Here is a 14,841-nt window from a genome sequence, read left to right as displayed (position 1 = left end):
GTTTGTCCATTTTCTGGCGTTTGGGAGCAAATTGCTGATTGTCATTTGCTTTCCTACCTTACCAGATTTTCATTCCAACCAATCAACTAGTTGGATGTAAGTTGGTCTAGTGTGTGGTCCAGCTTTAGGCTTTCGCAACCATGGTCCTCAAGGCACACATTCACTATACAACTAAATTGAACGATAACATTCAATAATAGTTTGCACATTGTTAAAAAAAAAAAAAAAAACATTCTAAAACGACCAGCAATGCACGCTCCCGCTGGCCGTTTAGACATCTATCATCGGGCAAATTTGTTGTACAACATGACGATAACGTCAGGTTGAGCATGTTTGCGGATGATTGATGAGCCTGCACTGAACGAACAGTCGTTCAGTGCAGGCTCATGACAGACTGACAAATGACTGCACGATTACAATGTCATAATCGTGCAGTCGATTTCATGTCTTTAAGTGGATGTGTGCCTTAAGTCCAAGTTTCAAGGATAGCCATACTTGAGCACAGGTGTCTTAATTAGTATCAGTTATTTTGATTAAACCATCTGTACTCAAGCTTGGCTATTACTAATACCTGGTCTGTTGGTGCACCTTGAGGACCGAGGTTAGTAAACACTGCTGTAGTGTATTGGGTGTTGATTATTCCACAGGTTCTCAAACTCTGTCCTCAGGACCCCAAACAGTGCATGTTTTCCAGGTTTCCTCACAAAATCACAAGTGAAATAATTAGCTCCTTCTGTGGATCTTTTAAAATGTGTCAGTGAGTAATGAGTACACCTGTGCACCTGTTGGGTCACCTGGAAAACATGACCTGTGTGGGGTACTGGGAACAGAGTTTGAGAACCACTGGTTTATTCCCCCCCCCCCCCCCCTGGAGAATAAGGCCGCCTTACAATAGCCACACACAATTTCCCCACCACCAAATGAGTCCAACAGCCTCGGATAAGAGATACAGGTATTCATATAGGAGATTAACGTATGGGGTGGCCGACCCAAACCTTAACTATACATATTAATGCACAGGATCCCAAACGCGGTCCTCGAGCCTCCCAACAGCTCAGGTTTTAAGGTCCCCATACATCAGCAATTGATTGAAAAGGGGAAAGATTTTTTATACACAAATCAATTGCAATTTGCTGCAATCAATTGCTGATGTATGGGGGGCTTTATAGATATCCATGGCTGAACACAGGTGTCTTAAGCACAGGTGGTTAAAGCATATTGACTGAAGTACTAATTAACCATGGCTCTCTAAAACGTGAGGGGGGAGTCTTGAGGACTGACTTTGGAAAACTATGCATTAATACAGATGTTCACAAACTCCCCCCTAACCCTCCTTTAGGGGTGCCTAACCTCCCTCCTTAGTGCCTAACCCACCCTTCCCCACAGCCTAAACCCAACCCTCCCAGAGGGGTGCCTAACCCTGCAGGAGGAGTGTCTAACCCCAAGTCCCCCCCGGGAGCCCCTAACCTAACCCCCTCACCTGTGGCTGTCCGTGGCTGGCTTACCTTCGATCGGTATGCCGGGCGTCAGTCTCGCAGTGTAAGTAAAATGACACCTGTCATTAGCCCCCTGCCGGGATTAGACAGTCGGGAAGCTGGCGGTCAGCATTTCGACCGTCGGCTTCCTGAATGCCTGAGGTAACTGGGAAAAGTGCATAGATACAGACCATGCAGGTGGCAACAGATACTGCACCACAGGAGAACACAGGCCACCAATTTAAACAAACCAATGATTAGCAGCAGAGTTGGACAACGTCCCAGTGTTGTGCATTTGTTTTGTTGACAACTAGCATTGGTTACAAAGTGTTAGGTCACACGGGAGAGTTTGGGAACAAGCACAAGACAATTATGCCTAATAAAAGGGATGTATACTACTGTAAGCTACCAATTAGCCATGCAACATTGCAGAATACGGGGAGCACTGTGTAGTGACAGCAGGAAGCCATGGTACATGGAAAATCTACACAGCTGCTGTTTTGTATGTAACTGTAGGTGATGGCTGGGAAGTGGAAGCAGCATTATCAGAACAGGAGAACTTCACACCCCCATTTATCCATCACACCCAATAATCAGGTGCAGGAAAGCTGGCAATGTCCTGGCACCATATTCCCCTGCACTGCGCACAGCCGCACATGGGATGCAACATTAACCCAACAAAGCGCCAAGGGAAATGCCTGTACAGCTGTCCTATATTGAATCCATTCTTATTCATCCCTCATGCTGCTGGACAATGCGTTTGAATGTTTTCCAAATTAAACATAAAACCCTGAACACACAGATGCCATATCTTATATAAAACATGTCTGAATGAGACTATTAAAGGGAAGGTGGACAGTCAGGTGCATAACTATTGGGACATTGACAGAATTCTCATATTTTGGCCTCTGTTTCATTTCTAAGCCATTGTGGTGGTGAACAAACAAGATGTGTTTTAACTGCAGACTTTCAGATTTAATTTGAGGGTAATTACATCCAAGTCAGGTGAACGGTGTTGGAATTACAATGGTTTCTATATGTGCTTCCCACTTTTTAAGGGGCCAAAAGTAATGGGACAAACTAAAACAATCCTAAATCTAACTTTCACTTTTTAATACTTTGTTGCAGATCCTTTGCAGGCAATTACAGCCTGAGGTCTGGAACGCATAGACATCACCAGATGCTGGGTTTCATCCCTGGTGATGCTCTGCCAGACCTCTACTGCAAATGTTTTCAGTTCCTGCTTGTTCTTGGGGCATTTTCCTTAGTTTTGACTTCATCAAGAGAAATGCATGCTCAATCGGATTCAGGTAAGGGGATTGACTTGGCCATTGCATAACATTCCACTTTTTAGCCTTAAAAAAGTCTTTGGTTGCTTTTGCAGTATGCTTCGGGTCATTGTCCATCTGCACTGTGAAGTGCCGTCCAATGAGTTCTGAAGCATTTGACTGAATATGAGCATATAATATTGCCCGAAACACTTCTGAATTCATTCTGCTGCTTTTGTCAGCAGTTACATCATCAATACATACAAGGGAACCAGCTCCATTGGCAGCCATACATGCCCACGCCATGACACTACCACCATCATGCTTCACTGATGAGGTGGTAGGCTTTGGATCATGAGCAGTTCCTTCTCCGTACTCTTCTCTTCCCATCACTCTGGTACAAGTTGATCTTTGTCTCATCTGTCCATAGGATGTTGTTCCAGAACTGTAATGGCTTTTTTAGATGTTGTTTGGCGAACTCTAATCTGGTCTTCCTGTTTTTGTGGCTCACCAATGGTTTACATCTTGTGGCGAACCCTCTATATTCACTCTTGTGAAGTCTTCTCTTGATTGTTGACTTTGACAAATATACACCTATCTCCTGGAGAGTGTTCTTGATTTGGCCAACTGTTGAAGGGGTTTTTCTTCACCAGGGAAATAATTCTTGTCATCCACCACAGTTTTTTCCGTGGTCTTCCGGGTCTTTTGGTGTTGCTGAGCTCTCCGGTGCGTTCTCTTTTCAAGAATGTTCCAAACAGTTGATTTGGCCACACCTAATGTTTTTGCCATCTCTGATGGGTTTGTTTTGATTTTTCAGCCTAATGATGGCTTGCTTCACTGATAGTGACAGCTCTTTGGATCCTATATTGAGAGTCGACAGCAACTGATTCCAAATGCAAATGTCACACCTAGAATCAACTCCAGACCTTTTACCTGCTTAATTGATAATGAAACAAGGGAATAGCCCACACCTGTCCATGAAATATCTTTTGATTTGATAGTCCCATTACTTTTGGCCCCTTAAAAAGTGGGAGGCACATAGAAACCGTTGTAATTCCTACACTGTTCACCTGATTTGGATGTAATTACCCTCAAATTAAATCTGAAAGTCTGCAGTTAAATCACATCTTGTTTGTTTAATTTCAAAGCCATTGTGGTGGTGAATAGAGGCCAAAATATGAAAATTCTGTCAATGTCCCAATATTTATGCACCTGACTATATATATTTAATCTAACAATCTCATTTTCAGGGTAAAAAAAGTCTGCAGTGCTCCCCGTACAGACTTCCAACACCTAACCGCTGTATCACCACAGTACATCATGCATGTGTGGTCTATTCACAGTGGACTTGTGATGTCACTGAGAGGTGACCCCGACTATGACAGACATGACTGCAGGTAGAGCGTTCTAACAGCACTTACCTGCTTGGCGCAGAAGAGGTGACCGAATAGTGTAACTTCCGCATAGATCTGCATGTGGAGGCAGCCTGTGGGTATGTAGACAAACCCCCAATTGCTGCCCATTCAGCTGGTGAGAACTAACTGAGGTCAGTGAAGAGGTTTCACATGCACAACATCAGTAAGTAGCACAACTAGATGGTCCAAGGCCTCAAGATTGAAGCTGCCCCCATTTAAGTATTAACTGATACTAGTAGCATCTGTTTATTTAGCAGACACCCACAAAGTCTGTAGGTTCCTTTTCTGGCCTCCGCAAGCAGCAGTTCCCTGTGGAATGTTCTCCATATATGTCAGTCATGTACCCCCCTCCCACAATACATACATCTGACATTAATACACTGCTCGTATGTGGATGGCTCTTTAGTCTTGGCCCATAAAAGCTAATGGGATCTAGAACCGAGAAGTAGGAGCTTATACCCCTGAGAGAAGTATTTTGTTGCATAGACAAATCCTCAGAGTGCTAGAAGTATACCGGACATTTGTAAATGAAATCAATGTTCTTAAACTATTCCAAAATAAATTCAGTTTGAGACAAATTGGACACAAAAATGTTTTTTTTAATTAGAAATTTAACAGACATCTGTACATTCCAAAACATAACCCATTCATACATTCTGGCGATGAGCCCTGCATCAATATAAATTAGAAGCTTACGGCTTGAAGCAGGGGTGGTGGATTGTAAAAGGCCTGCAGGACCCATTTCACTACATCACAGGGCACATTGAGGGGCATATGTTAATGTAACACTTGTGGTCAGATGTCTAGAAGATAGAAAATCCAGATTAAAGTGTCAGGACTTGCATTAGGGCTAGAGTGCAAGCCCTGCAGAGGGGGCCGGCGTTCGGATCATCGTTTGGATGCCGAGCGGCTTTACCCAGACGAAGGAGAGGCAACATGATGCCCTATTCACATCTACCTAAATAGCCAGACAGGTTGGAAGTTACTGCAGATTAGGGAGGATGAATATTGGTTCAGATCACAGAAAAGCCATTAACTCCGTGAAGTATGAGAAACTGCCTCATGTCTCAACGATGTTCCCAGTGAACAGCCTGGCTGTATTGAGAATAGTGCTGAGCCCACATGGTGCCAGGCCCACTGTAAATGCTTTATGGCTGTGCAGATTCCCCCAAGGAAAGCCACCTTTAAAGCTTTATATAGAGTCCAATAAACTACTTTGGCCAGGCGGCCAGAACACTGAATCAATTTGATACTGCAATGAATGGTGATGCTGGCATCTGTTGGGTTAAACGGTGAGGCATTTGGCAAAGCTCATCAGGAGCTGTGATTGTGGTCAATGCACCTCACAAGCCCCTCGGGGTGGGTTACAGGAAAAGGGGGTGGTTTCAATGGACCACAGTTCTAAGTACTGCAGTGGGTACTCCTATTTACTGCACTGGGGACTGGCATGGGAGCAGGACAAGAGGTGTAGGTGACATGACTGAAGACGAGAGGGGTTAAGGAGAGAGGAGATGGGGAGGGGGATAGGGAAGAATGACAGGGCATCTTCCAATAAAGGGTAAAAACAAAAACTGTAAAAATATATATAAATTTAGAGTCTCATAGAGACAGAAAGGTCCCATTTCCCCTCTCCTATCAAAGACATGAACGCCCGAGGGAAGGGGAGAGCACTGGTAGGGAGGACAGACAGCCACAATCTTTAAAGCTCATCTTTCTGAGGTGTGTCGTCATCCTCCTCCTCTTCTTCTTCTTCCTTCTCTTCCTCCTTTTCATTGTCATCTTCATCATCGTCATCATCAGCTTCATCTTCCTGTGGCTCTTCCTCTTTCCTGTTCTTGTCATCCTCCTCCTGCTTCTTGCGATCTTCCTCGTCCTGCTGTTCCTTCATCTTCTTCTCTGCGTCCTGCCGGTTAGGAAGGGGGAATGCGTGAATGGAGTGACCAGACACTGTACAGGTTACGTAGCCTCACAACTTGCTGAATAACCAAAATCGAGGTTTCCGAAGCTATGCCCAAGACACTGCTCTATAATAACCTGACATTACACTGCACCCCCCCCCCCCCCCCCCCACCAACCACAAGACATTACAGACCTCCCTCACCTTTAGGACAGTATCCAATTGGGATCAGATGAAGGTCAACCTCAAGGCTGATTTGTGACATCACCAGCCCTGCCCTATGAATTAACTAAGCCACAGCATCTAAGAAGCCTACCCAGCTGCCAGTCATTGCTTAGAGAAAATACTCCCCCTTAATATGGAAGCCTACTGTAGGTGTGTGAGATCATGGAGTACATTTCACCAAGTATAAGCCCCTGCTGTTATTTCATGTATGACCTGTCTGACACTAATCTAAATCAATGGCTGCATATTGTGTAGAGGCTTCACTTGCCTTCTGAACTCAGCAGTGGCAATACATCCTAGCAACGTGGCATACTTTAAACTATGCCTTCTACTTACAGTGGGGGCACCTATCAATTCACTAGGAAACCAGGCCTAATAGCCTTAGTGGCGTCACTTGTTCGTAATAACTTGCTGTATACTTGTTCAGCCCACAAGACTGCTACCTACACTGTAGAGGCTGCCAGCAAGGGTTGGAAGGCATATCTGACTCCATAGTCCTCAAAATACTAATACAGGTATTCAGCCATCTGATCAAGTGACCAAACCACCCCCTGTAAGCTGCAAGCTGGGTACAATCAGTGTCTTGCTCAGCCCCTACCCTGGTCAGTACTGTATAAGCGTGATCCTACCTTCCTGGCACCCCATGTTTTATTCGCCTCCTCTTCTGCATATTTCTCATCGTCTGTAATTAAGAACTCATCGAAGATGGTTCCAGATTTCACCTGGAGGAATGGAAAGAACGTTTATTAAGGCCCTGTGTAAAGGCAGCCCCAAGCCAGGAGGACAAGTGGTCGCTAGCCCTGCACTTACCTGCCACAGGTCTAAACCTATCACACCAAAGTCATCATACGAGTACAGGTTGGGATCTGGGGTGTATTCTGGGTTATCGATCTCTGGGTGAACCCACCTTCCTTTGAAGTTAGGGTTATCGATCTGACGAGGTTTCCATTCTCCCTGTTGGAACAAAGGAACAAGATCAATATAAAGCAGGGTTGAAATTTAAAAAAAAAAAAAAAAACATTTGGTTTAAACAGTTTTGTTTAAACCAGTATTGCATTAATATTTTAATGAACAAATGGAATCCTGCATATTATATTAATACTGTGAAACACTGGAATCTCAGGGGGATTCCCTTATAATATGCTTTTTTTTTTTTTTAAGAAGCCTCAGCACCATGCCTGTAGTCACAATATAAAGAAAAAAAAACAAACAAACATTGTTTAAACAAGCCAACACTGATAAAGCTTATGAGCAATACAGAATACCAGCCCATCAGTCTTCATAGCCAGATGGACCCTGAGCATCTGGTCCCAGCACTATGTACAAGAAAGTACATCTGTTCTCTGGCACTGGTCCATGGATGGCCTGTTTGACTACAGAGTGGTAGCAATACTGTCACCAGCATGTACTGGGCACAATGACAGGAGAATGAACCATGTTTCTCCTGAACCTCTTCAGTAAGATCCCTTGTAACAAAGTGTAAAAATGGAAAGTCCAGGGACTATATGAATCTACATACTACCCTGGACCCATGTGCAAAACACATTTACAATCCTATCCATTCTGCACAACGGTTGCTCATAGATGCAAATAACTTAATTTAAGAAACTTAAGATATCCTACACAATTAATGAGATTCAAATCATTGCTAGCCCACACCATCCATCTGAAGTAACCAATACTGCTTGGGAACACATTGCTGTATTAAGACACCACTGTTAGACTCCATTTTGGCGGAGATTTTTATGTAAGGCTAATCAGTGTACAGGAGACACCAATTGTCCTAAACACAGCTTCTCTCCCCCCACATCTCACCTTGTACTCTGGGTTCTGGATGACTGGTGGCTCCCATTCTCCGTCCATCTCCTCATCCCAGTCTTCTGGCTTCACAGCATCTGGGTCAGGGATGTGCTCAGGTTTTTCCCAGTCCTGCAAGGAAGACGTCATATTAATATCTGCACTCCCAGGCAACCACTGACAGCCAGCAGGAGGCCACTGCTTCACAGTAAAGTTACAGGTCTTCAAGTATCAATTCAAGGGGAACCATTGGCCTATGAAATGGAGTTTGTGAGCTGAAGCAATTTTTATAATGCAGCCTATCGATGCACTAGGACCTAGAGACAGGTAAACTAAGCCTTCAGGATAGCTTCAACTCTGGGAAACTGGTACAGATTAGTGGGCACCTATAGGACCTGCTCTAAACACAATAGGTTTCATCATTGTAAAAGATTCTATACCTTCACTTCACAATACCAAACCTGTACATACATGTTGTATACAGTCACGTGACATTGTTCTGTTCCCACTTTAAACAGATGCATAAACCTCCCAACAATTATGTAATTTTCAGTTATGAACTGACCAGTGGCATTACCATATGATCCACCAGGGGGTGCCAAACTAAGCATGATCTATACAGTGGCTTTGGCCATTCTATAGCGTAGAAGCACCAGTCACAGTCGAAAGGGTGTGCGCGATGCACCGGGCAGGTGAATTAACTCTCCTTTGGAGAATCAAATCGTAATACATGCAGGTGGCATCTGGACCCGCTTCACCACAATAATGGGCGAAGCAGGTCCAGACAATTACTGATAGTTACCTGCATGATCATACATGCAGCCAGGCTCCACCTCTCACTTATATTCAGGTGTTATTTACGGAATCGGTATGAATTACCGCTGGAACCCTGGCCGGCGGTTCAAATCCTGACAGCACCTGGCCGACAGAGGAAGAAATACTGATCGTCCCTAGGTAAGTATTCACTAACCTAATCTACCCCCTAACCCTCCTTTAGGGTGCCTTACCCTAACCCCCCCCTTCCCCGCTGCCTAAACTTAAGTCCCCCAGGGGGGTTCCTAACCCTCCCTCCGCCTAGCCCAACCCTAAGTCCCCCCGGGGAGCCCCAACCCTAACCCTCCCCCCAGCGGCTGTCCGCTGCGGCACCCGGCATCCGCTCGATCGGGACCGGTCAAATGATAGGCGTCTAGATTTAGACGCCTGTCATTCGTCCCTAGTCAGGATAACAATGTCTGGAAGCCAGCGGTCGGCATTCCGTCCGCTGGCTTCCTAAACGTATACCGTTATTTACCAACATTTACACAGTATAGTCCTTTGGTGGTGGTTCTTACCATGTGCTGTAACCAAGCAGGGGGAACTATGACACTTCCTTACGCCAATCTCCTTACTACCGAGATTGGCAGAAGCCTCCATCTATAAGTGCCTGGCCTGTGCTAAGTACAGCAAACGGTAGATTGTGAAGACGTATTGTTACTGAGCAGGAAAGTCAGTTAAGATTTTTAGAAATGGAAAATCCCTTAAAGCATCTGCCAGCACAGCTAAAGCTGCTGCCCTCCACAGAGAGGACCCAGCTGACCGCAGAGGGTGCTCACCTCTGGTTTAGTGTCTTCTGGGTCATCTATCATGGCACGCTCATCCCAGTCGTCAGGTTTCTTGGCCTCGGGGTCTTTGATCTTCTTAGCGGGAAGGAAATCCCAGTCGTCCTCCAAGCTACCAGACTCTACCTTGCTGTTGTCAATCTTCACCTCATAGGTGTTATCGGGGCGCACAATCAGGGTGTACAGATGTGTGAACACATCGTCCTAAGGCAGGAGAGAAAGGTGCAGTGTAACCAGTTCAGTCGTTACCACGGGAAGTTGCACTATTATTCTTTTAGACAATTATATGGCATTCCAAGTCTCCTGAACACATTTTATTAAAGACCATAAGTGATGGAAGTGCTGACCAGATCTCCAGAGATCATAAATGGATGGATCTCACCGCTGGCTCCAAAGTTCTACATTTATTCCCTCCTTTACCCACAACCACCACGAATTTAGGGACAGGTCACTGATTACTGTTGAAGCATCAAACACCATGTGGTGCATGGACAGTTAATAGACAATATCTGCACAGGGCAGAACTATAACAAGCTACAAAGCCGCCATAATGCCCAAACACTACATAAGCCGTAGAATGTACAGGACCCCCCCCCCCCCCCCCCTTACAGTTGCCATGTTCCCCACTCACCTTGCAACGGATGTCCTTGTTGATCTGCAGGTTTTTGCCCTTGTAGTTGAAGATCACATGCACCTTCTTTGTCGGGGGACCACAGATATCAGGGCCTGGAGGAGATATAACAAATCCTTCAATGCCAATGGTACTAGATAAGGGGCTTGCAGCGTTATGGGTAGTTTAGTTGGCTGTCCCTCAAACATTCTAGTGCTCTACATACAAAGCCACACAACTAGGTTCTGGCACCCTTAATTTGTGCCACCATCTGGCTGATTCAGATGACCATCTGAAATACATACCAAACATGATGTTGTACTCGGAGTCGCCGTGCATGTCTGTCTGGTCCAGCTTGCTGGGGAAGAGCTTCACATATCCACCGCCACAGTCAATGTTCTGCTCGTGTTTCACAGCGAACTGGATTACTAGTGTTTTGTCCTTGTTGGAGAAACTGTTAAACTTGGCAGATTGGGCATAGAAGTGAGCGTCCTGGCTGGTCTGCAGACCTGAACGGGGAACAGAATAAGTTTATTAGGACCAGACACTGGCACTGTACTATACAGAGAGTGGCCAGTGTCACAGCCCAGATAGCCACATAGTGATAAGCCACTATGCAATCAATTTGTGTATGCCAAGGCTTAAACACCGCTATAATCTAGTATACACATGAACTGGCTGAAATCGGCCAGTTTGGATGAAGGGAAAACCTGCCTATGCCATGAGTTCCCTGTAAAAGTACAAGGACAAAAAAACTGGACAGACAAATCTATATACTGTTATTTATCCAGCAGACCATAGTATTCATTCTAGCACCCTGCACCTGACAACCCATGCAGTTCCTCTTTCCTGCCCGGGGTGTCGCTCTGCTCTGGTGCTTCTAGCACACTCGGGTCTATCTCGGCTGTTTGATGCATCAGCTGAGTGTGCTAGAAGCAAAGATTGGTTCATTGTGCCAATCAATGAATAGGGGGCAGCAGTAGTCTAATATAATATTACCGAGCTTATGATCATCTTTTCAGCTGACCTGCATGTTAAAATGATTGAGCACTTTGGATTGATGCAAAGTTGCACAAGGGCGCACACAATACAGCGCTGTATCCTTACAGCTCCCTGCAGTTGCTCTTCAGTCATTTACAGCAGCTTACAGTCACTGCCAGGGGATAAAACACAAAAACTCACCTTTGTCTTTTTCCGCATCTCCGTAAAACTTCCCGGCGCTGAGCATTAACTCCCCGTAGTCGGATTTGTGCTTTGACGACACCCAGCGCGGTTTCCAGCCATCTGAAAGGAACACAGCACATTAACTTTGCTCATTAAACATGCCCCATAGTCATGACGCACAGCGGATCAATTTACCAGGTAAAGCAATTCTACCGAGTGCTGGTAACCTAACACTGCCTTCAATGGAATAAATTATAGCAGGAGCTGAGCTGTCAGACAAGCGGAGAAAGCATAGTACAGGCAGATTAAAAGAACCCATAAAGGCAACTTGGGCTGTGGTATTAATCGGGAGAAAAACTCTGCATACCCCTGTGCAGATAGCCATGAATGCAAAATAAACATTCAGAGAAAAAGATTGCAAACACAGCACATGGCAGCTGCATGCACTTACACACTAGATATATATAATTACTGTTCTCTCCATGCTAGAAAGGCAATGCTCTGCTGCATCCCATGTGAGGGAGGAGGAAGTACAGCCGAACACTAAGCCCTCCCACTCCTGCTTCCAGAAGATTCAATGGTGATCCATACATCCGCATGATGGCCAGAGAAGGGAAGGGGGATGAGACAGGAAGAGATAACGAGAGGACTTGTGCATGCGGGGGGCGGAGTGTGGGTAGGGTTGATGGGTGACAATTTAGGTTTCACAATGACAGATGTCTTCAGGTTTCAGTGTCAAATTGTAGGAGCATGCAAATCATGATGCTATCACCAGCGGGGGATCCCTGCACTGCAATACAGCTTCCTGCTTCTAAACTGCAGACTGTAATTGGGAATAATGTAAACTAACATTCCATGTCTGCATCATACTACAATCTGCTGATGTACCTGAACAGAGAAAGGTCAGGGAGCATTTTAAAGAGCCGCAATACACAGGGGCTACCATACACAGTGCATGGCACATTAAGGTGGAAAATGACAGCTCATGACTAGACCTATAAAGGTTTCTCCCTTCAATGTGATTTGAAAGCTGCAAATGTAACTACACCCTCCTTGGGTTACCAGGTACAAGGGGGGGTCACAGAAGCCCATGCAGTGTGCGCAGAGAAACTGATGTTATACTGAGATGGGATGGCAGCAAGGAGGTCTGTGGGCTCTTCCATAAAGAAGCAAATGATGACAGGGAAGTACACACATTACTATTAGTTACCATGAATGCTGTATTATGGATTTAAAGCAAATAACTCAGCAATGCAACCTGTAACAAATTGGGGACCAAGATATAAAGGTGCCCAATACTGGGGAGGCAGGAATAATTTAACCTAAATAAAAGATCCAGGTACGACATAAATAAATAGCAAATATATATTAGGGAGCCCCATCCCCTACATAGGACACAGCTGCACAACTCAGGCTCCCTGCAACCTGCAATAACCCAATTCCCAGTGTGATAGATAAGTATACAGCAGGAGGAGGATATACGTGGAGGGTAAATGAGTCCTGAGGAGGGACAACACCTCACTAATTACCCACTACCAGCTCCTCCACTCTTCAGGGACATCTCCAAGTACCTGCACGCAGGCATTACATCTGCTAGGGAACTACAAGTCCCAGCATCACTATGGCATATCTGACACTGCATGCTGGGCCTTGTAGTGCATCACAGAATGCATAAGCCTGCATCATGGAATTACCACCCTTCCCTCTACTGTACCCACCCACCCCTCTCAGTGGGAGACCCCGGGCGTGCACACCCGCCGCCCCACACGGGCTGTAACACCCGCTCACCTCCGTCACTGAAGTCCTCCTGGAAGTAGACCTCGGGGTCGGCGGCGCACAGGGCAGCCAGCATAGGCAGGACGAGGAGGGCGAGTCGGGCCATGATGGTACCCTTAAGATCACTGTCACCGGCAGCGTCTAAGAATCACTGAGCGAACGGGTACAGCCGAGCGCCGCTCTTATATGCCCTCGCCGCGCCCTCCTCCCAGGCGCTCTCCCATTCGTTGCACCCGCATCCGGTATCCGCTTCTCATTGGGCGCGGTGTCCTGCCACTCAAGGCACACAGATGGCTGCTGCTGATTGGCCGTGGGCGCAGCCAATGACAGATCACCACGCAGGGGCCACCTACTAGTCGTCAGGTGGTTGGCTACAGGCGTGAAGGGAGGGGGGAGAAGGTGCAGGGGAAAAAAAAAAAGGAGATAGAGTGTCACGTGACCTTTTCTGGCTGTGGGAGTGGCTGGAGCAGCCTTGAGATTAGCATAAATGAATGGGCAACTTGCATATGAAACATCTAATTACAGAAAAACTACTGTGAGGGAATGTGAGGTTCTCTGGGTGGTGCCCAGCCTCCAGTGACATCACTGTGCCCCCAGCCTGCGCATTCCCTCATTATACTGTATATAATCCTAATATACATGATGGCTACCCTTCTTACCAGCTGTGTGCATTCATACACTTGCTGTACAGGTTCTACAACACACACATAGGAGAAGTTTCCCCAAGGACACACTATGAATACAATGTATTATTACTGAATTAGGGTCTGTGTGTGCAGCTGCAGGCATCAATGTTATTGCAAAATCACCAATTGTCATCAGTCATCTATATCCATTGATAAGAGTTGCACTGAACGGCAAACTGTCCGTGCACAGCCCACAAGAGGACACCAACCTTATATTATAGTGTCCCTAATGCATTATTATATGATGGGGGTGATAGATCCTCTCTGAGGTTATCTGTATTAGCTTAAAGGAGAACTACAGCATCACAATACCCCTTTCAGGCATATCGAAAATCATTCAGCCAAATTCCCGGGTAGCTGCGTATGTATGAAAGGTACCTACCCGGGAACACGTTCCCGGGTAGCCGACCCTTCAATCGACGCAACTTGCCAGTGCATATGGATTGATGCGTCCGTCTTTCAGTGACACGGGCATTACCAGGATGCAACCACGTGGAAGCACAGAACTGATCCATCCCATGGGAGTGTCGTGGGCATCTAAGCGGACGCAGAATGGATGTCCGTTTCAAAATCACGCCACTTGTGTGCAGACAGAAATACATCCTAACTTGTTGCCCTATAACATTGCATAGTTGCCTACCATCCCGACTTTCCAGGAATGGTTAAATTTTCAGTGATTTGGTCCTGGATTGTTTTTGGGAATCTCCTTATTTTTATATATTGACACATTTACGCAACTTTACCATGTGCACAGTGATTTCTTTGTTGAGCAGGATCCCCAACAGCACACAGTAGTGATATGAGGAGGGGAATAGAGGCAGCAGGAAGCCCCAGACAGAGTTATATAGTAGAAGGAGCAGGCTCCCCAACAGCACACAGTAGTGATATGAGGAGGGGAATAGAGGCAGCAGGAAGCCATTGACAGAGTTA

General features: G+C 45.8%; 1 protein-coding gene across 1 annotated transcript; it reads right to left on the bottom strand.

Annotated features, from left to right (window-relative positions):
* Nucleotides 1-4,736: 4,736 nt before the first annotated feature.
* On the bottom strand, nucleotides 4,737-13,399 carry CALR (calreticulin). The gene is made up of 9 exons (XM_088462159.1): nucleotides 13,238-13,399; nucleotides 11,468-11,569; nucleotides 10,591-10,794; nucleotides 10,307-10,401; nucleotides 9,670-9,879; nucleotides 8,096-8,209; nucleotides 7,091-7,234; nucleotides 6,910-7,002; nucleotides 4,737-6,061 (listed from the first exon to the last, which is right to left on the bottom strand). Exons 1-9 carry the CDS (start codon nucleotides 13,329-13,331, stop codon nucleotides 5,858-5,860), a joined length of 1,260 nt encoding a protein of 419 aa, XP_088318285.1. The 5' UTR covers nucleotides 13,332-13,399; the 3' UTR covers nucleotides 4,737-5,857.
* Nucleotides 13,400-14,841: the final 1,442 nt, after the last annotated feature.

The sequence above is a fragment of the Taudactylus pleione genome, unplaced genomic scaffold (assembly GCF_031769625.1).
Source record: "Taudactylus pleione unplaced genomic scaffold, aTauple2 ptg001161l, whole genome shotgun sequence".
NCBI classification, from domain to species: Eukaryota; Metazoa; Chordata; class Amphibia; order Anura; family Myobatrachidae; genus Taudactylus; species Taudactylus pleione.
This window is presented reverse-complemented; position numbering and strand designations above follow the sequence as displayed.

Bases quoted from the DNA above. Each gene is read 5' to 3' on its own strand.
- CALR (XM_088462159.1), bottom strand. From the start codon at position 13,331: ATGGCCCGACTCGCCCTCCTCGTCCTGCCTATGCTGGCTGCCCTGTGC. The intron at 9,880-10,306 runs GTGAGTGGGGAA...CTCCTGCCTTAG, and splicing joins ACAAGGACATCCGTTGCAAG to GACGATGTGTTCACACATCT. The intron at 6,062-6,909 runs GTAGGATCACGC...CCTAACCGGCAG, and splicing joins AAACATGGGGTGCCAGGAAG to GACGCAGAGAAGAAGATGAA.